The sequence below is a fragment of the Lampetra fluviatilis genome, chromosome 20 (genome assembly GCF_964198595.1).
Source record: "Lampetra fluviatilis chromosome 20, kcLamFluv1.1, whole genome shotgun sequence".
NCBI classification, from domain to species: domain Eukaryota; kingdom Metazoa; phylum Chordata; class Hyperoartia; order Petromyzontiformes; family Petromyzontidae; genus Lampetra; species Lampetra fluviatilis.
In genome coordinates this window covers 5250505-5273307 of record NC_136294.1, presented here as the reverse complement: position 1 = coordinate 5273307, position 22803 = coordinate 5250505, and the positions used below count along the sequence as shown (strand labels likewise).

The 22803-nt window shown below is 43.5% G+C and overlaps 1 protein-coding gene across 1 annotated transcript; it reads left to right on the top strand.

Annotated features, from left to right (window-relative positions):
* Window positions 1-1203: 1203 nt before the first annotated feature.
* LOC144937885 (syntaxin-binding protein 1-like) lies at window positions 1204-22554 on the top strand. The gene is made up of 19 exons (XM_078865444.1): window positions 1204-1295; window positions 3182-3231; window positions 3432-3513; window positions 6540-6616; window positions 7435-7513; window positions 8604-8707; window positions 9191-9339; window positions 10266-10350; window positions 10888-11018; window positions 13335-13442; window positions 13646-13706; window positions 14321-14386; window positions 14734-14814; window positions 15898-16036; window positions 16230-16339; window positions 16918-17019; window positions 19465-19550; window positions 20100-20254; window positions 20558-22554. Exons 1-19 carry the CDS (start codon window positions 1256-1258, stop codon window positions 20638-20640), a joined length of 1788 nt encoding a protein of 595 aa, XP_078721570.1. The 5' UTR covers window positions 1204-1255; the 3' UTR covers window positions 20641-22554.
* The last annotated feature ends 249 nt before the right edge of the window (window positions 22555-22803 follow it).

Sequence of the window (22803 nt, the reverse complement as noted above, 5' to 3'; positions counted from 1 at the left end):
TTTAGTGGAGTATGTTTCAAGAACTTCATTCTAAATTCTAAGTGAAAGACCATTAATGCAATGTTTTTTTTACGTATTAAGAAGGGAGGATTTAAAAAAAAGTGATTAAGTGTTGGTTGTATAATTGCTACCTGAAGGGGGAGACACGGTAAAAGCGTATTTATTGTGATGTAATGTGGGTTGTGTAATTTCTATACTGTATTTCAATATTGCAATGAATAATACGTAAAACATGACGTGCTTAAATGTTTATAGATACATTTAAATACTTTACTGTGAAAATAATTGAATAGAATATTTAACATCATTGCATGTCAAGGGGTTGTTCCATTGTTATAAGTATTTGCAACAATGCAATACCAAAACATACATCTATCTATGCTTCTTAGTTCACTTTTGGCTACTTTCACATGTTATCAATGTCCACGTTTTTGATCCGATCAATATGCCACCGCATACACAAGCTAAAGGAGTTCTGCATTGGGGAATTCCATCAACTTTTGACAGCCAAAACAATAAATTAAGAGGGCAAAAAATTGTAATTTCATTGGGAATTTTATTTTCTACATTAAAAAATATTGTCCCATTCTAATACATCCCAGAAAGCGTTTCTACTACTGAGCCTATTATCTTTTTTTCCAGCTCCAACCTCAAATCAAGTGGCAATCTTATACTGTACTCTTACATTGTTTCTGGCTTTAATATAAAGTTTGTTTGAACCCCCATAAGAGCACAGTACCTCCCACTATTACACACGCTTATGCCTTAAAAGTAATACTGCACAAGAAAGAACAAATCCGATACATTCCTCAATAGCGTTGCCTTAAATGTGTAATTATTATGGGTTTTTAAAATCACCTAATGCCTTAAGTGTGGGTCTCAAAGTCACAGCAATCAGCTGACGTGAGGCCTCCTTGCGGGGGGGCGGGGGGTGTTGTGATGGGGGGTGACGTCACGGGAAAAAACGCCGAGCTCTCTAAATTCCCCAGCGTGGATAAGCGCACCGGGAACCCCCGCGCCCCCCCCGCCGCCCCTCCCATTGATTGCCAATGAGCGAGAGCCCCTCCCCCAACCCCCCCTCCCCTACCCGAGGTAAGTTGACCAATCAACGCGCGCGATCGTTGGATTTGGACCAATGGGCGCGCGCTGAGGAGGGGAGGCGTCGCCCATCCTCGCTGGGAAATGTAAACGGACGCACGCGCTTGCCCCCCCTCCCCGCAGCAGCCCCCCCCCCCGCCCTAGGAGGCGAGACAAGATGGCGCCCACGTATGGACTCAAAGCGGTGGTCGGGGAAAGTAAGTGGCAGCTACGCGGCTCGCTCTTTCTCGCTCGCTCGCTCTCGTCACTTTACTCGCGCTTGGCCGTTGCTTCTCTCGCCACAAGTTGTATTTGTTTTATTTTAAGAGCGGACTTTCAGAGGTGTCCGCTCACTGCACCGTCCTCGGCTCTCCTCCGCGCCGATGTAATATTGCTGTGCGTAGGGCACTAGGCCTCCGCGGAGCCTTAGGTGTTGCCTAGAAGCTCTACCGATGATGGGGGATCACACTCGGCGGGGGGGGGGGGACAAGGAGGTCCCGCGGCGTCCCTGTTCGGGGTCGCACTGTGTGACCAGGTATTTCGTGACCGCGGGGAGTGGAATTCCCCCCCCCTCCCCACATGTTTTATACGTAATGTGTCGCTTATGTTGGCGCTGTTTTGTGGTGTCGTTTACTCTCGGCTGTTATGCTTGAGCGGTATTTTGACAGCAAATTAGCAACACATTCATTAGGGCGTGTAGTATAATATTAGGGTAATGTCGTAGCGTGTGTTTAATCTTTGAGTCGGGGGGCCTTCCAGCCCATAGTACTTTATTGAGGGCGACATTGTCACGTAACATCAATATTAATTGATTGGGAATAATATTACTGTCTGAGTTGGCACAATGTGACTCGGATCTATCATGATAATGTGGAATTCCCACCCAGGGCTGTGAAAAGGGAGATGATGAGACTTTAATCAAAGTAGATGGAATAGAGAGTCCCAATACACATGCCATTCATGGCTTTACACACACATTTACCTAAATGACAAACTTTAAGTTGTGCAAGGCAGCTTGCGACACAGCCAAGAAGCGTATACTGTATGCTGTACAGGATATGAGCAGTTTGTTTTTTGGGTGGGCGTTTTTCATTGCGTTTATATATTTAAATCGGTGTAATCAATGTTTTAGTATCAGTACAGTATCTCTGTGTTTATAGCTAGTGGCGGAACGTCCACGTTTTTATGGCTGGGCTGAGTAACATTACAGATTAACCACTGTTGTGCTGTTGATTGACATTCCTTCACTTGAATGCACACATGCGTTCTAAACAGCACCGCAATTATATGTTTTACAAGCCTCTTGTCACGTTACATTTCATGCTCTAGGGAGTGCGGTGTTGTCGGCACATTCGAGAGTTGTTGTGTGTTCAACTCGTGACGCGCCCATATGGCATTGTTCTGGAGTTTACTTTAATTGGCTGGGTTCTACGTGTGTTTTGTCCCTTATTTAAAGAACATTTCCTCGCATGTTTTTTGTTGTTATTCTTTTTGCTTAAGCTGCTGCCGCTTGTGTGAACTATCTGAGGTTGCGACAGTTGAATTGTGAGACTGTACTTAATGTTGATACGTCAAATGTCAAAAGTGTCACGATTCTCACTTGAGTGCAGGGCGGTGTTCATTTCCGTTGGTCCAAAGTTCGTAATACAAATTCCACAATACGAAGGCGGGGTCCAGTCTTTTAGTTAAACATAGCAACCACCACTGTTCACATGGACTAAGTGCAATCTCACCACTTCACTGACCACGCAGGCATGTTGCTAAATTGGTATGCACACTTTTGTTGTTTACATAATATAAATGTGGCTTTGTATAATATGTGCGTGCGTGTATATTAAAGCCAAACGTGAAATGACCAAACGCCACCAAATGATGTGAGTGTTAAAGACATGCTGATCAAAACATTGACTTTTCCTGGATTTATATTTGCTTAGCTCGTCGGTGGAAACTTATAATACCGTGTCTTGTGTCTGTCACCAATTTATAGCGTTGCCTGCATCGGGCCCGAAGTGGCTTGTGTCATGACAACGTTTTATGGTACATGGCAATATGCACATTCCTAGCGTTCAATCGTGACATGATTCAATGACCTATTCTTTAACAGAGATCATGAAAGAAGTTATCCAAAAGGTGAAAAAGAAGGGAGAATGGAAGGTGCGTTCAGTAAAGTAAAATCTAAATCATATCTACGGCCCCCACTTTTCACACTACTTACCTGTTTTGTTTTGCATGCATACGTATAAAGGCAATCTCCTTTGGAAGTAAATTTTACTGCTCTTCATTATCTTATAAAATCCTGTTGCAAGTCAGTGTTGTGGCTTAAGATTGTTCACGTAATTGTTGCATTGCTGCAGGTACTCGTGGTCGACCAGCTGAGTATGAGGATGCTCTCCTCCTGCTGCAAGATGACAGACATCATGACCGAGGGCATCACCAGTAAGTCCTCATCATGCACTCGGTGGAATGGCAAAGCATCAAGGTCATGGCACAGGGTGTGTCCCTGCTTAGCCTTGATCAACCTTGAGAATACAGACCGCATTGCTCATGCTACACACTTTTGGCACAGATGTAATGCAAATTGTGAATTTGAACAAAGGCCATTCAATCTTGAAAATATGGTACCAAAATCGTATCCTTGTATACATGTGAAGCGTCTAGTACTTATTTAATTGGAGCACGCAGAACGATGTTTGGAAACAAGCCCGTTGACTAACCTTAGTGGAATTGCATTCATCATGTGCAGAAGTGAGGAGTCCCATGGCAGTATTAAGATAATTTTCCATTATCTTTTTCATTACTGCTTAATGCATCTATCCCAGTTATACCATTTTCAGCCATGAATGCATTATTTATTTGTGACACTGTCTCCCAAAAGCAAGCCGTTTTGAGCTAATCTGCAGAATGTGTTGTTTAATTTATTTTCATGAGACAAATACATTTTAGATTTGTCCTTGATCAAAGGTTTACTTTAAATGATCTTTGGCCATGCTTGAAAAAGGACAATGTTTTAGATTTCAAAAAGTATTTTGGCACTTACACTTAACACTGTTATGGCTTTCTTTAATGAATAAGGCAAGATTGTACATGCAGAATTACATATTTAGTCATTGTACACCTGCACATAAATAGTTTTAGTTCCTGTAATCTTTTCGTGATTGAAAATGTGTAAATGTGTCATGTCCTGTGTGCTTTTTTCCCATTGTAGTGGTTTTGTTTATGTGTTGGCACTTTTCTCTCTCGTACAGTAAGTAGCCTTTGGGCTATGAGATTGCAATCAGATGGCAAATTGGTTGGTGTCCATGAGGCAGCATACACGAAAACCTGTATCATTTGTCATACGTGACCCGCAGACAGATTTAGACATACAAGACTGTGTGCTTGACTTAAGGGTGGATTGTTGATCCGCTTTGCAGTGGCGTGCCGTAGAAAATGACACAGGATGTCAACTGAACCTGCTTTGCACGCATGTCCTACAGTGTATCCTCAGTTTATCATGTGATATGTTTAAAAAAAACATGTTTATGATGGGCAGACGAGAATTTGTTAAAATTACCTCTGCCGAGGCCTCTTATCTCTTTCTTCATGGTTATACAAGTTGCATTTATAGTAACCGTGGTATTGTGGTGCAGCGCTCGCATGAATGTGCCTTTTTATATAAAGCAAGATGGATTTGTAAAGCACGTCAGCGGCGACTTTCATTGTATTCTTGCCAAAGCCTCCATCGCTTTCAGGGTTAGTGGTTGCATGGAGGCACAAATCATTATGTTTTTGCCACGATGAGCAGAATCTAATTAGAATACTCACGTTTAATTATTATTAGTGTCTCTTCAGAGAGGACTATCAGGGTTGCAGCAGTTTGAGCACTGTGCAATTAATCCAGCCATGTTGAGTTTGATTCCCAGCCAAGGCTAAGTTCAGTGGCAAGTGTGATACCTGATCCTGTAGTGGACCCACCTCTTATCAAGTTGCACTGACATCAGATTTAAGTATGGTCAAATAAACCCCATGAGGAGCTCCGTATTATGCAGGTTTCCACAGAGCAGTGAATTGTCAATTGGCTGTAAATGCATATTTTATGTTTTCTTTTTTACAAATGTGGGCCACATTCTATAATGGTCTTTAATCTACCACAATGTTAATTGTAAAAAAACATTTTTACACTCTTATGTAGCAAAAATGAGCTGTATTGGAGTTTGTAGGAAGTTCTTGTTGGGTTTGATACATGCATTTAGTGGGAATGATGCTTTCCCAAATATATCGCTCAACATATTAAGAATGCATTTTTGCCTCTGGCATGGAACCTTTTAAGTAGGTGAAATATTGCTCCACATCCAACTTATTCAAATAACCCCTTAAGGTTTTTCTCAATTAGGGAAGGAAGTAAACATTCTTATGAACTGCAAGCATCAGCAAACGTTGGCTATGTTCTATTATGCACCGGGTACTAATTCATGATACAGCACTTTGTAAATACAGTACAGGACAATACAACTATTTGAGTTCTGTTTTTTGAAATCTTAATAAGAAATATTTTGTAAAGTAATTGAAAACTTGAAGGGAGCTGTGTTGAAAAGTTAACATAAATATGCACAACCCATTCACTGCTTATAACCCCTATGATTCCCATGCCATGTGGATCATAAGGGGTTATTTCACCGTACTTCAACACGCTGGTCAGTAAGTGAATTGGGGAGCATATATATGGCAGCATGTAAGTACAACTATACAACAATGGATTTTGCTGGACAAGTCCTCTGCTGACCACAACAGCAGCAGCCTATAACACGTGTTTTTCATGGTTCTCGCCCAACCAAGCACTATCCAAGTCCAACGCTGCTTAGGTTACAAGATCTGATGAGATTAGACATTCCAGTTGATATGGTCACAGGCATAGGACAGCTTGTGAAAAACATCTTCCAGTCACTTTTAAAATCCTACCACGTTTGTGTTCACCAGTGATCGTGCCACCAACATGTGATCATTTGTTTGTGCCGTTGGGATTGCGGCTTCGGCATGGAGGCAACGTGGTCTGCTGTCGGGACCACACTTTGGGCGCACGTTCTGAGTCGTGGGGAGGCCCATAGCTGTGCAAGCAGTTTAGCCAACTATGAGTGTTGATTACGGTACTGTGTGTGTGCGCACGCACAGTCGTGGGGAGCGGTAGTGGAGCAGTTAGCGCTCTGCGCTACGAACCCGGCGACCCGAGTTTGATTCCCGCTCACGGCCAACACCAGTGATATCGACTATCGGAACCGTTTATGGGCCTCCTCTAGGTTGACTCGGCCTCATATGAGTACCTGGTGCGGTGTGTAAAAGCATTGTCACCGGGGAGCCAAAGCGGTCGGGCGTGGTGCTGGCCACCCCGCCCCCTCGTGTACCATGTCGGCCTTCATAGGTGCTCGCTTAACAGCACTTGCCCTGACAGTCTTAAGGCTATACGGGGGATCTTTGTCTTTGCACAGTCGTGGAGGACATTAACAAGCGGAGGGAGCCAATTCCGAGCCTCGAGGCCCTCTATCTCATCACCCCATCCGAGAAGGTAAGCTGGTGACGCCGGTGCTATTGTGTTGCGTGTAAATAATGGGCGAGGTGGGGAGCTAGCGGCGTAGCTCGGGAGCTGCCAGTCTCAGCGGTGGCAATTGAACGTGTTTATTTTTACACTCGCCAGTTGTGCACGTGACCATTGAATTCGGCTTCGTCATGGGTGTTTTGTTTCATGGAATGGAGCACTTATTTACATGGGAACAAAGTTATTCTGAAGGCACAACTTTTTTTCTAATCAAGCCGTTGTTCCTTGCTGTCTTTTGATTTATTTTGCATATCCACATTTGTCCAATAGATGCAAACACAATGACGAAACAACGCATTTCATGTGGTTGTAAGGAACCCGAGAAAAATATTAATAATGTCAGACAAAAATGTGAATTCGTGGTCAAAAAAGCTTTCTACTTCATTATTTAATCAGAAGTTAATGGAAAACATGGCTTCGGTTAATCGTCAGCAATTAGTTTTGTTTCTCATCCAGCTTGAAAGTCATATCACTGTTGCTACCTGTAACTGTTGGAATAAAAATACTGTACCTATCCTCAAATTTATTCCAGGATTCATGATTTCCTGTGGCTTTAGCAGCTTTCCGTATGTGCCTGAATTATAAAATATTCACATTCCATTGTGTAACATTCTATTTATTATGTATGCAATGTTCATTCATTAGTTAAACTAAAATATTTTAATCATGTTTGTGTCCTGCGGTTTATCACCGAAGCTCTGCTGTAAAATGTTTCCTTATTGTGTCCTGAGTGCCTCATCTGCAGTGTGACTTGCATTTTAACAAGGAAATGTTGTTTTGCATTTCAGTCTGTGCGCGCACTGATTAATGATTTCAAAGATGCATCCATCTTCAAGTACAAAGGCGCACATGTGTTTTTCACTGATTGTAAGTATTGTGAAAGAAAAAGTAGTCGTTAAGATCACGATTTGTTTTTTATCTATCTATTTAAATATAACCCCTATAGATTATTCGCTTATAATTATGATTGTATTCAACCGTAGGCATGTTTTTAATTACAATTTTACAGTATTTCAATATAATCTTCTTCACGAAGTTTAAACTATAATTATAATTCTTAAGTGGTTTCTAAACAAAACGTAGATTTTGATAATAACGTCTTACATATTTTAATTTTTGAGATGACTTTAAAGGTGTCATATTTTTTGTATATGAACCTTATGGCGGGACCCGGGGTCCCGAATAAACGGAAGTCAAAATCGTAATTAATTAATTTATTTTTGGCGATTCCATCCCACCGCGCACATAAACACCGCGACCCACCAGAAATCAATCCTCTCGTTCTTCACCAAGCACCCGTCGTTGACAAAATTGCCGTAGTCAGTCATAAACAAAACTTTGAAACTTTGATTAGCGCATCGTGTAGAGAATAGACTGCCGCATCGTTCACCTTCAACAGACATAAAATGACGTTTCAACGCGGTGTATGCGAGAGCCGGGGTCTTACGGGACCCCGGGGTCCCGCCATAAGGTTCAAATGTAGTATCATTATTATGTGTATTGGACTTTTTTTTTTAAGTCAGAGGCTTCACATCAATCATGCGTCTTTGCAGTATATTCAGCAAAAGTGATCTTCGATTTAAAGCTTTCGTGACTGCAGGGATTCATATTCTTGGTTCTTTCGGTAAAGTCACGTAGAAGGGAAATAATAAAAATAAAATAAATCATCATCAGATGATTGCTTGTGTTGCAATCGAAACGTCGTGAGAATTTTATTGTTTAAGATTTATTATTTTATTATTTCCCTTCTACCTGACTTTACCAAAAGTAACTTGTTACATTGGACATTCTCTAAGGTCAACTGCATAACAATTAGCTTCCCACCAATCTATAGAAGTACACCTGCAAAGGCAGTTTTGTTTCTAGGTTTGCATGGCTGAGTTACACGTGACCCCTAGGGGGTGAGGAATGTGAATGGATGTGTTGAGAGCTGGAATCGCTGCGGCTTGCCCTGCAGCTTGTCCGGAACCTCTGTTCAAAGAACTGGGCAAGTCCCGTGTTGCCAAAAACACCAAGGCCCTGCAGGAGATAAACATCGCCTTCCTGCCCTACGAATCGCAGGTACGAGGTTGGAATTTTATGGGTTTGTGGTGGATAGAGGGATTTGTATGAGGTTAAGATATCGAATAATTGTTATCACGGTTTCAATCCAGGATAAATGCCTTGCTCCTTTTTTATTATTATTATTAAACTGGGTTTTTATTGATGCCTCTATCAATTTTTCTTTATCTGAATTTACGCAGGCCATCATCGTGTTTTAACCTTTGTTTTTAATGAACAGTGGCTGAAGATAAACATTTTAATACCACCCCCACCAATGTGTTACCAAGATGCTCTGCTGTTAAATTGTATTGAAAGCTTTGTTTTATTGTATGATAAAGTATTACAATTATGTCATTAGCTGCCTTTAACACATGATTGTCGGTGCTGATTAGCAGCTTATGATGCTTAATTTAAGCGCACGCACCGTCGTCCCTGGGCAGCGCTTGCAGTGGATGGTGGCGATGGGAGCACGAGGTTACACTGCACGTCTTGTGCTTTCAGGTGTTCTCTCTGGACGCTCCGGAAGCTTTCCAGAGCTTCTTCAGCCCGCAAAAGGCATCCGTGCGAAACCATATGATGGAGCGGCTCGCCGAGCAGATCGCCACACTGTGCGCCACGCTGCAAGAGTACCCTGCTGTTCGCTACCGCGGGTACAGCATGCACCATTAGCACCAGGCGCTTTATATATATACGTTGTGTACAACATCAGCACTATCTGTTAAGCCCATTGCTGAACAGACCTTTACATGTCAGTTTGTATTTTTTTTATAATTTATTCCCGATTGTGCTCAAGGTCATGCCATGAGATGAACAATCTATTCTGAACTCTGGCAGAGTAGTGGAACCCTTCATATAAGAGAGGGCATTATTTTCCCTGACCACTGGGGCGCCACAGTGGCGAGATGTTAACAACCTCGCCTGGTATACAGGCGGTTGTGGATTCAATCCCAACCCTTGACGCTTGCTGTATATTTGGCGTTTGCTCATCTCCATCTTCCCCTATTCGCGTGGATTTTTCTTCGTGTACTCCGGTTTTTCCCTCTGCATTTTAGGAACATGCTGATATACATTTGTCTGATATACATTCCTACACGATCAGCCACTTTATTGAGCTATTATATGTGGCCAGGTCGCTGCTGAAAAAGAGCTATATAGATCGGTGGACCTTACCTGGTAAAATTTAAATAGTAAATAGAATGTACTGTTGATCACGTGACATTAATACCAATATTTTTTATTCACAGGGCTTGAATTTTGCCTAATTAGGTATAGAATCAAATTGGGGGCCGTGCTGTTTCCATCGACTCTCTGTGCTTGTGAACCGTGTAATCACAGGCTGTTGCCTTCATTCGAACCCCCAGGATCTAAGCGGTGCCCGCTCAGTGCTCTGACCTCTGGGACACATGGCCTCCTCATGCACTGCCTGTATTATTGTGCGGCATAAATAACTACTACGTTTCCGTGTCTCAGTTTTAAATATTTTTGTTGTAATTTCATGACCAACCTGGCATGCAGAGTCCATCAGCAGTGAATGGACAAAGAGTTGTAATATTCTTTTTTGTATTTTTTTTACCAGAGATTATGCCAACAACACCTACCTTGCCCAGCTGGTTCAGGATAAATTGGATGCTTACAAGGCTGACAACCCTACTATGGGAGACGTGAGTGCCTGCTTGTACTGAACAGAACATTTGGATACTTTAAATTAAATTGTGCCTGACTTGCATAATGTAGGTGCCAGCATGAAATGCAATTATTGGTAAGATTAAGTATTCAGGTTTCATGCGTTCTGTCATAGAGACCGAAAAAGGTTTTTTCACTTATTTTATTATATTTCACTACTCTCTTCAATTTGAATTTGTGAAGTCCCGGAGCACAGATTTGGGAGCATAGAAGCACAGTACAGTAATGGGTTTTCCTGCACTGGCCCGTTGCTGCCCACTGCGTAGCGCAGCCCCACAGCCACCTATGACAACTTGGCATGCACGGTGTTCACCCATCCAAATAATATCCAGGCTCAGCTCTGCTTAGCTGCCAAGTGTTGATGAGTTTTGGCGCATTCCAGGTGATTAAGACGTAAGCACGGTGCTTGTGTCGCGAGGATGAGAATTGATTTGTACACAATGAACCAATCTATCATGGCATGCCTACTTGTTGTATGTATTTTAATTTAAATTTGTGCACTTGATTGGGCTCAGGGTCCCGACAAGGGTCGATCGCAGCTCCTGATCATCGACCGTGGATTTGACCCCACCTCACCCGTGCTGCATGAACTCACCTTCCAGGCCATGGCCTATGACCTCCTGCCCATTGAGAACGATGTCTACAAGTGAGCTGACTTTTCCCCTTTTGCACTCTCCCTGTACATGCACGTGTACATACACAGTTGCTGCACTATTGTCAATCCCCTGCTGGATTATTTTATTAATGCATTGGCCACTGACGTACCATTTGTTCTGGCTTATGCAATGATCATAACATTAAAGTGCTGTTTCGTCCAAACTCTTCAAACATTTGTCTGTTTTGTTTTAACCATACTTCACCGTGCTGTTCAGTGTGGGTTGGTGAAGGTAGGGAGCATAGGCGTGGGAGCATAGTACACTACAGAAATGGATTTTGCTGCACTGATCTCTGCTGCCCACAGTTTAGCTTCCCAGCAACCGATAGCACCTCTTTTTAAATCCTTTATATTAAGTTCGCATGCTTGCTTGCGTGCTTGCTTGCGTGCTTGCTTGCGTGCTTGCTTGCTTACGACCGTGCAAATCTTTCGGTCGTTTTTTAACCCACTTCCCGTGATCCAATCGAGCTGACATTTTCCACACAGACTCGTTGTGACAGACAATTAATGTTCGTGAAAAAAAATTCCCAAAATTTTACACTTTTTAGGCAAAAAAAAATGATTTTACATATATTCAAATAGAACTCATTCTTGGCTTTGGCTGAACGTCACAGTATAAGAGCCCAGAGCGTAACCCCTCCACAGGCCGTGGCGGAGTAGCGCAGTTGGTAGCGCCCTCGCTTCCCATGCCAAAGGTCGCGGGATCGATCCCCGCGTCCTCCACAGGCGAATATATTTTAAATCCTTTATATTAAGTTCGCATGCTTGCTTGCGTGCTTGCTTGCGTGCTTGCTTGCGTGCTTGCTTGCTTAGGACCGTGCAAATCTTTCGCTCGTTTTTTAACCCACTTCCCGTGATCCAATCGAGCTGACATTTTCCACACAGACTCGTTGTGTGTGACAATTAATTTTTGTGAAAATTTTTTTCCAAAATTTTACACTGTTTAGGGAAAACAAATTAAATATGTAATTACCAATTGCTTAATACTGGCAGACAATCATCTGACCCATAGATTGCAGCCATCTCAAGCCAGAGGACGAGAGGACTCTAGCTGCCACGCATATAAAGGATTTAGAGTGAAAAACTTTGTTTTTACGGGTTTACTTGTTATACGTGGTGGTCACCCATGAAAGCATTAACCAGGCCCCTAAACCTGCTTAGCTTTCCAGATCAAACAAGATCTGGAATATCCTGGGTAATATACGTATTTTGAAATGTACTTCACTTTTTTTCTCCAAAGGATATTCTTGTGCTGTTGGCATCATATCATCGAATACATTTAAATTCGGATTTCTTGCAGGTCCCTGCGAAGGTTATACCATGGAACAATTTCTGAAGTCGCTTATAAAAGCTGCTTTATTCACATTCTGGAGACACCTGCTCGTGCATTCAAAAGAGTTTTCCATTGCACGTCACTGCATTGGAAATGTTTCATTCTCATAGCTGGAATGAAAAAAATTGAGCAGTCATTGACTGGGTTAAGGCCCCAATCACTTGACTACGCGTGAGAACCCAGTTTAATCATTGGGTTGGCGACCTGGATTCAAACACTGGGACTCGGGGTTAGCTCACTGTTCTGATATTCTGTTATCCTCATGAACCACCCTGTCCAATTCTACTCTGCCCTGTGCTGGATTTTTTGTCCTTAAATGTATTTAAAGGTGTTCATGTTGATAAGAGTGGTACTACTTTTTTCAGCTGCCCTTTGCCGTTTTTATGTTAGCGCTGCACCTTAACCAGGTGTAATAATACCTTAACAGTGAAGGGGGTGTGTTTTGTCCTTCACGGTCTGTTAAACTTCTTGCGAGAGCTTACAGTGCTGTTTCAAATGTCAATAATCCACTTGGACACCAGCTTGCCGAGCAAGCTGTGAGCATGCAAAGGCAAGTGTCAGTCCTACCATTCAGACTTTTTTTGCACTGAAAACCTTGCGTAGTGTTACTTTAAAATGAAACTAGGGGCTATGCAATCACATTTCATGCATGTGGGGAGCGCTGACGATGCTACTTAGAATTTATATCGTGCCCTTTCCACTAGTCGCGAATATGACTTGTGCCAATTACCTTTTGGCTTGCAAGGAAGCAAGCTTGGGGGATATAGAGGTGTCAAGCCCCGGTGTGCTTTGAAGGTGGAGATCAGCTCGCTAAGTTTTGCTTAATGCATTATTTTTTTGTATCGTCCGTGATTGGCTTTCATGGGATTTTCCATGCTGGTCACGAGCGAGTTATAAAGCGGGTTTCGTTCAAAGCAGCGTGTCAAGGTTAATTGCTATAAATATATAGCCACCGAGCTTTTGTCTTATCGCAGATACGACACGAGTGGGATGGGTGAGAATCACATGAAGGAGGTTTTGTTGGATGAAGATGACGATCTCTGGATGCAGCTCCGCCACAAGCACATAGCCGACGTTTCGCAGTGAGTGAAATATAAATATAACTTTTAAAATGCACGTGGGTTGTGTTTGTCATCTTCCGCAATGCAGCTTAATGGGGTAACGGCTTATCGCCATAACTGGCAGCTGCTTGGGTTTCCCCCTGGGAAGCAGGCTTTGGTTCGAGCGCGTTGCCAGAGCGTGGCGGTGAGATGTGCATCATGCGAACGAATGTCCCCCCACACAGGGACGTGACCAAGTCGCTGAAGGAATTCTCTTCGAGCAAGAGGATGGCCACAGGAGAAAAGGTGTGCATTGCTGACTGCCTATTCACACGTGCACACCACTGAGCTGAACTCACAGGCAATCAACTGTTTAAGTGTAAAGGTGCAGCTCTGCAATATCTTGCTTTTGCTGCTGCTAGTGGAAAGATCTTAACCAGAGGGTATTTTGGCGAGGTGGTAGTACCCACACTTTACCTCACCATAGCTGACCTGCCAGTTGATCTGTTAACTGGTGTTTATCCATTTATACTGGTCGTTGGACAGACTTTCCCATTATTTCATCTGCTGTTCTTGTGGACAATGACACCACAGCAGCATCCCACCTGTCAAATGATAACATGCATACAAACGTGTACAGGCTCTGCTGCTTAAGAAGATGTATTCTCAGTGTCTAGAATAAGTTGTGGATTTATTTAATATGGGCACTGTTGTTCACAAATACATGGTCGTATTTTTGTTTCGCTCGTTCGTGAGTAGGTGTTTTATATACCATGGCTCGATGTTGTATGGGAAAGGGAAATTAAAAGTGAGTTCCTAAAATGGGAACTGATGTTTTGTTTCTGTTCCTCAATATTATTTTATTCTTGGATACTTTTTTTTCTTGCGGTTTAAACTTTTTATGGCGGTTTTGTTTGCAGATGAACATGCGTGACGTGTCGCAGATGCTGAAGAAGATGCCTCAATACCAGAAAGAGCTGAGCAAAGTACGTGTAATTGTTCAACCCACATGTATAGCACTAGAGATAACAGTTAATGAAATAAACTTCTGTTCATGAGTTTTTTCTGTATTTTTTTGCCCCTTTTGATCTAAAAAGTGCTAAATATTGTACTCGTAACCCTGTGCAGTAGGATCACTTGTCAAGTGTCTCCTTAATGGTACCGTACTTGTGGTTACCCGAGCTATGCGAGTGCAATGAAGTCTGTGCCTGGAAGCACCACGCTGGCAGCACGTCGTTTGTGATACGCCCATTGTCATCGTTATTAACTTCTGCAAAGGGGGGACGGGAGGAAACGCGACGCATCAGGATTTGTTGTTTTTTTGTCGTTCCAGTATTCCACTCACCTGCATCTCGCCGAGGATTGCATGAAGCATTACCAGGGCACTGTAAACAAGCTGTGCCGTGTGGAGCAGGTGACGCAGTCTTAACTCGTGTCTTTTTTTTTTAAACCATCGGCTACATTTTCCGTCTTTCTCGATTGCTTCATCCATTGTGCATTCGCCGCTCAATGTTTGATCGCCGTGAAACCAATGGTGTCAATTAGGATCTGTCATCAAGTCTTGTTGAAGTCCTGAACATTGCCTAGTGTGTATTACATGAGCTTGTCAGGATATATTCACCTGTTCGAAAATACGTTCATCAATTCAGTGTGTTTAATCATCTCCATGCTATATATGTACGAGGATTTTTATTGGTTTATTATTTTACAGGAATCCATTATATGTTTGTAGACATTTGTAGTTGAAGTATGACATGTAGAAACGATAATACTCTGCAGTGTGTTATTTGCTATATCAATGTTTGTGTCTAACACCCCTTGGCTGCGTACAACAGGCCTTAATTAATCTTTATCCGACAGCAGTAGAATTCCGAAGGCAAAACCAATTTGGTTAGTACGCTTTCATATTTATGACATTACTTGGAAATATATATTTTGTCATTGCCCTCAGTGTTATCTCGATTGTGCGGTAGGCTTTCACGTCACTAGACAATCTTTTCGGATGCCGTGCAGAGCAGTGCAACCGTTCCATGTTAGAGAACGGTTCAAGGAAGCCGATTTCAGAGCTACCTGTGAGATGCCTTAAACTGAACTCTGGTCCACCTCTGGCCCACAGAGTAAGGGGGGCAGCACTTTGCCAACAACATTAATGTTCGTCACACAACAGACAAACTGTTATTTTTAATCGTCACAGCTGGATTTTAGCCAAATAAAATTTTATGTTTCGTGTTTTTTTACATTTGATGACAGGCTGAGGCCATCAACTTCCTGCAATTGAGCACCTGGCTTAGTCACAGGAAACAGTCTGGATTCGAACCCAGGATCTCAGCGTTGCTAACCCAGCTTTCTCACCTCTGAACCACTCTGCCACCTCTGCCATTACTTTTTTATTAAAGTTCACAAAACCTTCCACTTTTAATCATCATGGTTGACCGTTGCGCTCTGTGACAGCCTCCTGTGTTGCTTCCGCACTGAGTTTTGTGGATGCCATGTGCAGGACCTGGCTAACGGCACGGACGCCGAGGGCGAGAAGATCAAGGATCCCATGAGGGCCATTGTGCCCATCCTGCTGGACACCACCGTCAGCACCTACGACAAGATCCGCATCATCCTACTCTACATCTTCCTCAAGAACGGTGATGTCCACTGCTGCTTTTTTGCTGTTCCCACCCTACCCCCTCTCCCAAATAAAATTAACTGCCACCAGCATAAAATGAACAAGGTGTCTGTGGAACCACGTGTAACACCTTAGTGTAAGTGTCCTGCCAACATTTTTAAAGTTCAATTTCCATGTTGATGGTTGATGCTTGCTGGCCGACCGCGCTGCAGGAATCACGGAGGAGAATCTCAACAAGCTGATCCAACACGCGCAGATTCCTCCCGAAGAGAGCGAGATAATCCACAACATGGCCCACCTGGGCGTGTCGATTGTCACAGACGTAAGTCGCATAACCGTGTTCAATAATACATCGGTTGTTTTGTGTGCGTATGTTGAACTTCTTTCGCACCGTACGTAGCCAACCGTGCTCATCGGAGGTGCGGGGGAAGGACAACAAATTAAGTTTGTTGGGGTGACCCTGTTAAAAGTAGGGGTGCATGGATTAATATTGATTCTGAAACTATCCATATGTGCTTCGAATCACATTTGTCAAAAGAGGCGTCGTCGGTTTATGTGGTAGACACATTACAAAAAATGGCGCACAAAGTGAGACCGCACGAGACTGCTCCCTACCGAGTAGTGCACGCAGTACACACACAGTGGTGTCCCACGTTTGGCCGTATACAAGCGAAATGTGGATAGAAATAGGTTAGCCACATGCACGCAGAAACCAAACCCTTATAAAGCGAGGGAAAAACCTGTATTGTAATTTACATTTGTGAGTTTCAAGTAGTTTTTTTAACACGATACTATTTTCTAAAATACCTCGTGCCTTTTTGGTTGTAGTTATTTTTCTATCCCGTGCTGCACAAGTTTGAAAATTTACGTTTCTCGTGCCACATCCGCTTGGGTTGACAGACCACGCTGCGTCGCAAGAGCAGGCCGGACCGCAAGGAGCGCATAAATGAGCAGACCTATCAGATGTCGCGCTACACTCCCGTCGTCAAAGACATCATGGAGGTACGTACTGCACTGCAGTATTTGGAATTTTGTATAGATGTGTAACGATGCATCAATTGATCAAATCCATTATGCTCTTGCTACCTACATAGATTCGCGCGTGTGTGTGTGGCAATTATCTATTTATGCAAAAGATATACGAAGGGAGGGGGGGATGAATAATGAAACAAGACTGGAAAAGTGAGGTAACAAAGAATTGGTTCTTGAATCAAATCATGCATCCGTAGCCTGATAGTTCGTCGTAATCATGGTACTATAGACAGTGCAGGAGAACACGGATATAGCAACGGGCTGGAAGTTGTCCATTTACTTCTGAAGAGTCTGAGACTGGTTACGCACTTGTTTATTCTTCAACCCACAGCCACACTCGTTCCGAAAACCAACCCCGAACACGCGTCTAGCAGCCCCTTTTAAACCCTCCATCTCCGCCGTCGTTCCCAATACACATCTCCGTCTCGCACGCCGGGTCCGTGTGACGTCAGTGCCCTTTAACCCTTGACCCCCGTCTAGTACATTCCCGTGCGTGTGATTGGTGCGTGCGATGCTGAGTGCGGAGATTTCATGTCTGCGTGGTGCGAGTGTGTGAGGATGGCTCGCAGATTCCTTACACTGCTATAATGAGCCAAGAATGTCTGTGTGTCCCGCACGTGACGTCACTCCACGTCGACCAGCCCCCCTCATTAATAATCATGAGCAGGTGACGTCACTCCACATCGAACAGCCCCCCACATTCATCATTATTAGTGGGTGACGTCACTCCACACGGGAGGGTGAGGCGCCTCCTCCCCCCTCCTCAACGTTAACTTAAAACCCTCACGACAAAGGCAGAACCCTCGCGTCACACGATCTCCGTAATGCTATTGAGACACAAGTCAAAAGGACGTCCTGATGAACAAGGGATTATAACCTTAAAATGAAATAGGTCTGTGTCACCGCACCCTTACAAATTGCACACGAATTGATGCAATGACTATCACGTCGCGGTCTGCTTTTCGCTTGCAAGTTTCAGATTTACTGCAATACACCCATCTTTGGACGGGAAAAAGGGCTAGTTGTTTATAGTGTGGCAGGCAGTTGGCTGTCTGAAGGTTTTTTGAGGTACGTACAATCAAGATACTATCCTCCACCTAAGAAATGCACCACCTTGATATTCTCTTGCACTGACTGAAGCCTCGGTGGTAAGCGAAAAGTCTGGGCTGCACGTGGGTACGGTTATTAACAGTCACGACATGTGACAGGAGACATAAGGGTCGGTCAGATGATGAAGACTTATTATTGAAACCCTCTGCTGCTCATTTACAAAACCTGAAGCAGCCGGGTTATCATTAGCTCTCCAAGTAGATGTTTTCGTGTTCAAAGGAAAGCATTCGCATACCTCATTCCTCCTTTCCTTTATCATCAGCCGCCCACATTTGACCTCTCCTACCATTTTCGCTGGGTTTTTTTTTTACCCACATCTCCCACGGCCAATTTTAATTGTTTTCTTGTAACCCTCATAGCATGAGCTACTTTTTTTACTTGAATTATTTTTTTTTGCTCATTGTATACAATTGTCATGCTTATTCTGACTTAATGGTGTATTTCCAAAGTTGAACCTATGCCTACTATAATCACCCAGGAATGTCCTTAATGCTCGTGACGTCACTCCACATCGACCAGCCCCCCTCATTAATATTCATGATCAGGTGACGTCCTCCAAATGAACATCCCCCACCCCTCATTAATAATAATGAACGGGTGACATTACTCAACATCGAACAGCCCCCCTCATTAATAATCATGAGCAGGTTACATCCTCCACATGGACCCCCCCCCTCATTAATAATCATGAGCAGGTGACGTCACTCCACATCGACCAGCCCCCCCCTCATTAATAATCATAAGGTGACGTCCTCCAAATGGACACCCCCCCCCCCATTCCTAATAATTAGCGGCTGACGTCACTCCACATGGGGGGCCGAGGCGCCTCCTTCCCCCTTCTCGGCGTCAACTGACAACCCTCACTGCAAAGGCAGAACCCTGACGTCACGCGATTTCCGTCACGCTGTTGAGACTTCAAAGTAAAAAGGACGTCATGATGAACAAGGGATTATAACCTATAAATGAAATCCGTCTGTGTCACAGCGTCCTTACAAATTGCACGCTAATTGATGCAATGAATATCACGTCGCGGTCTGCTTTTCACTTGCAAGTTTCAGATTTACTGCAATACACCCATCCTTGGATGGGGAAAAAGGCTAGTTGGTTAATATTACACTTGTTTTTATGCAAAAAAGCTTGTTTTTGCAATTCCACTGTGACCATTGCCGTGCATTACCTAAGCCACCTGCACACCAGAAAAATGAATATCCAGTGCCATTTGACTCTTCGCCAGCCAAACACGAGTAACTTTTGTGCGGCGAGTTTTAACCCTTCCCCTTCGTGGTGTGTGTGTTTCGGGGCCAGGATGCTGTCGATGACAAACTGGATGCCAAGCATTGGCCGTACATCTCTGCCCGTTCATCGGCAACCTTTGGCACCACCGCCGTTAGGTGCGGCGCTTCGTCATCTTGCTGTCTTCCTGTTTCGCTCGAACCTTTGCACCCAGCCATCCAGTAACACATAAAGTGGCCAGTGACATTGCATGTTGCATGTGGTCATCTCGGATTTGATTGGTTTCATTTGGTTTGTGGAGATCAAGAGGATAAAGCCCTGCCGTATAGAAAACATACACGGCAGAGAAAAAAAGGTCCTAATTCCGATGTCTGGTAAAAATATCCCAAGGTCTCCGTTACTAATTTGAAAGATAAACAACAAAGTCGGTATATTTCAGCCACATTAAAAGCTGTAAACCTACCCCTTAGTTTAATGTGCATGAGATATTATAGTAATGCTTAGAACTACAATTTTGCGTTCAATAAGCACACAATGGAGGTGCCTCAGACCTATCTTATTATTAGGTTTGTCTTATTCGTGCGAACCCCTTGTGATGTTCACCCATTGAGTTCTCTGAGGGTCCGGGTTGGCAAGAGGTTACGTCTTCCGCGTCGTTTTTTGACGTGCGCAATGCTCGTGCGCGCGCCCTCTTTTCAATCGAGCAGCGCCCGCTACGGCCACTGGCACAAGAACAAGAGTCCTGGCGAGTACCGAACTGGCCCTCGCCTCATCGTCTTCATCATCGGTGGCGTCTCCTTCTCCGAGATGCGATGTGCCTACGAGGTCACCCAAGCCAATGGCAAGTGGGAGGTGCTCATTGGTACGTTACGTATGCTCTCCCCCCACCCCCACCTCACTCATACATTCATGCCCTATTTGCCTATGATTCTGTTGTGTGTGTAAGAGTTTGTAAAGCTCTTCGGGCAAGGCTGGAGCCTCCCGTGGAGAATATAATTTGGGATATTCTGTCAATAAAAAGCACTTGTATGTAAGCCCTGTAGCGGGGCAACCGCTTTGGCCTTTAACTTATGATTGCTTTATTTTTGATATTTTAGGTAAAGCAAAATTAGTATTCAATGTTAGGTTCGTATGTGCTCGTTGTGTGGTGTTCTTGCGTTTGCAGGGTCCACGCACATCCTCACTCCGAAGAAGCTCCTCGATGACCTGAAGAAACTGAACAAACCGGACGAGGAAAACGGAAGCTAGGTTGGAAATTGAAAGTCTTACCTGGCGACGGGTAAAAAAAACTAAAAGAAACAAGCAACTGCTACAAGACTGGAGTGCAGATAATTGGTATGAATGAAAGATAAGCATAAATAAATCGCTAACCACTTCAATGTGCGTAAATCTCCGTATCGTCAGGTGGCTGCGTTGCCAGTAAAGTATGAATGTTTGAGGCTTAAAACTGCAGTACAAGCCCAGTAACCGTGCCATCATCGTGCTTGGTGTACCCCACACACACACACATATGCATTGACTGTTTATTCTTGTATACTGTTTATTGCCTTCTAGAACACATGTTGTGCACAGTGTGCTTGCTCGTGGTGTAAGTACAACCTGTTAGACCATGACAACGCAAGATGCCTCACTATTGTGTGTATTTGTAGACACGTGTGAGCCACGCAGTTATTTTTTCAAAAGTTAGTGCTGCTGACTAAGTGGCACGTAGTTGCGAGATGAAGTACCGGCTATCCGGTGAGTAAACGAGAGAGTGTGTGTGTGTTAATGGGGCTTTCTTATTGCATGAACATGTCGCAAATGGCTTGGCCTTTCATTTTTACGTTCACAAGTGTCTCGCATTAATTGCATTTTGATTTGTATAAAAACGGCACAATTTTGCCTTCAGGAAACCGACGAAATAAACCTTAAGCTAGTATTATCGAGGTGCAAACAATGTATGCACAAAGAGCACAACAGTGCATTATTCACAGTGACGATTACAAGCAATCCTCAAAGCGGTGGTCAGATAATGAAAATTCGCGTGACAGCCTTGCGTGATGAAGGCCTCACTTTTAAAACTCCAGGCCTGTTTCTCCTGGTCATTTTTGCCGCACAGCTATCCATAGAACCAGGCTCTTAAACAGGACCACGAAGCTGCCATTGCAGTGTTTACTGAACGGAACAATTAGTCCCCTTTCAGCAGTTGCTGGCTTGGCGGCACAGCACAGCACAGCACGCAGTAACCGTGTTCAGCGTTGCTTTGTTAATGCGGCTTTCTTCCAGCAGTCGGGAGTTGACGCCATTTCAAGAGTGGGAATATTTTGAGCGAGGGGCATCATGACGTGGGCTGGCACGGGCGATTGGATTCGCTGACCCGAGTATGGTCTACGGCTGTACAAAAGAGCTGCAGTCAAGTCCTTGACTCAAATAACAGGGAGACATTCAGACTGTTTGGACCAAAGGGAATTGCTTTTATGGGAAATAATAGGAAATTAGATTCCAACTTTGTGAGAATACTCCACCATTAATTGACATCAAATTCCAAGACTTAAAATGTCAAACTATTTAAATATTGTTATTACTGTATTGCTTTATCAAGTTAGATTTTATTTTACTTGCTACTTTATACCTTTTGCTGATCATAATTTATTTAGGTAAACATGGTTTCTTTGATTTTTGCATACAATATATCTGGAGGCATAACCATACTTACGACCTTTGCTATCCAGGTAGGCAGTATATACAAGCCAAAGGTTAAAGCACAAGAGGCCGTTATGCTTTGAAATACTATGCTTTTTTTTCTCTCCACTCATGTACTATAGGTGAGCAGGCATAAATCCAGCTGCATTACTTGAAGAGTAAGTTTTCGCTGAACACCACACATGTGACTTAGTGTTGCCTTTTTGAAATCTTTACTTTTCATGTCTTTTGACAGGCATGCATTTGTGGCTTCAGATTTATGTTATATCTGTTTGCTTTGTGAATATATGTGCTTTGAAAGGAGCTACTTTGATGTTCATGTGGTGTACCATGGGCAGTCTGATCGGTGCGTGGTTTTTGGGTGTAATGTTTTTGTGCTTGTATATGGATGCGGTGTCGTCATGTATCGGCTTGATTTCTGTGCAATGGTGCAATAGATGTTTCTAAAGAAATTAAATACATATTCTGGCTTCACCACCACTTAAGTGTGAGCTGTTATTCTTTAACCTAATCATGCTCATGCCATGTCTTTCAAAGAGATTACGTCTGTGCCTGTGCTACCCTGGAATTTGACCATCGCATCTCAGCGGTTGAGCAGGGTTGGGCCTGTCTGGCATAACACTCGTCAATCCCCCCACCCCCCCTTATGATTTGATTCTGCTAAGTTCTGGGCCGCCAATTTGGTTAACATTTGTACTGCACTTGTTTATACGATATTCTTTTCTCCTT

Excerpts from the sequence above, each read along its gene's own strand:
- LOC144937885 (XM_078865444.1), top strand. The coding sequence starts at position 1,256 with ATGGCGCCCACGTATGGACTCAAAGCGGTGGTCGGGGAAA. Across the intron at positions 1,296-3,181 it reads CAAAGCGGTGGTCGGGGAAA|AGATCATGAAAGAAGTTATC; the intron begins GTAAGTGGCAGC and ends ATTCTTTAACAG. Across the intron at positions 9,340-10,265 it reads CCTGCTGTTCGCTACCGCGG|AGATTATGCCAACAACACCT; the intron begins GTACAGCATGCA and ends TTTTTTTACCAG.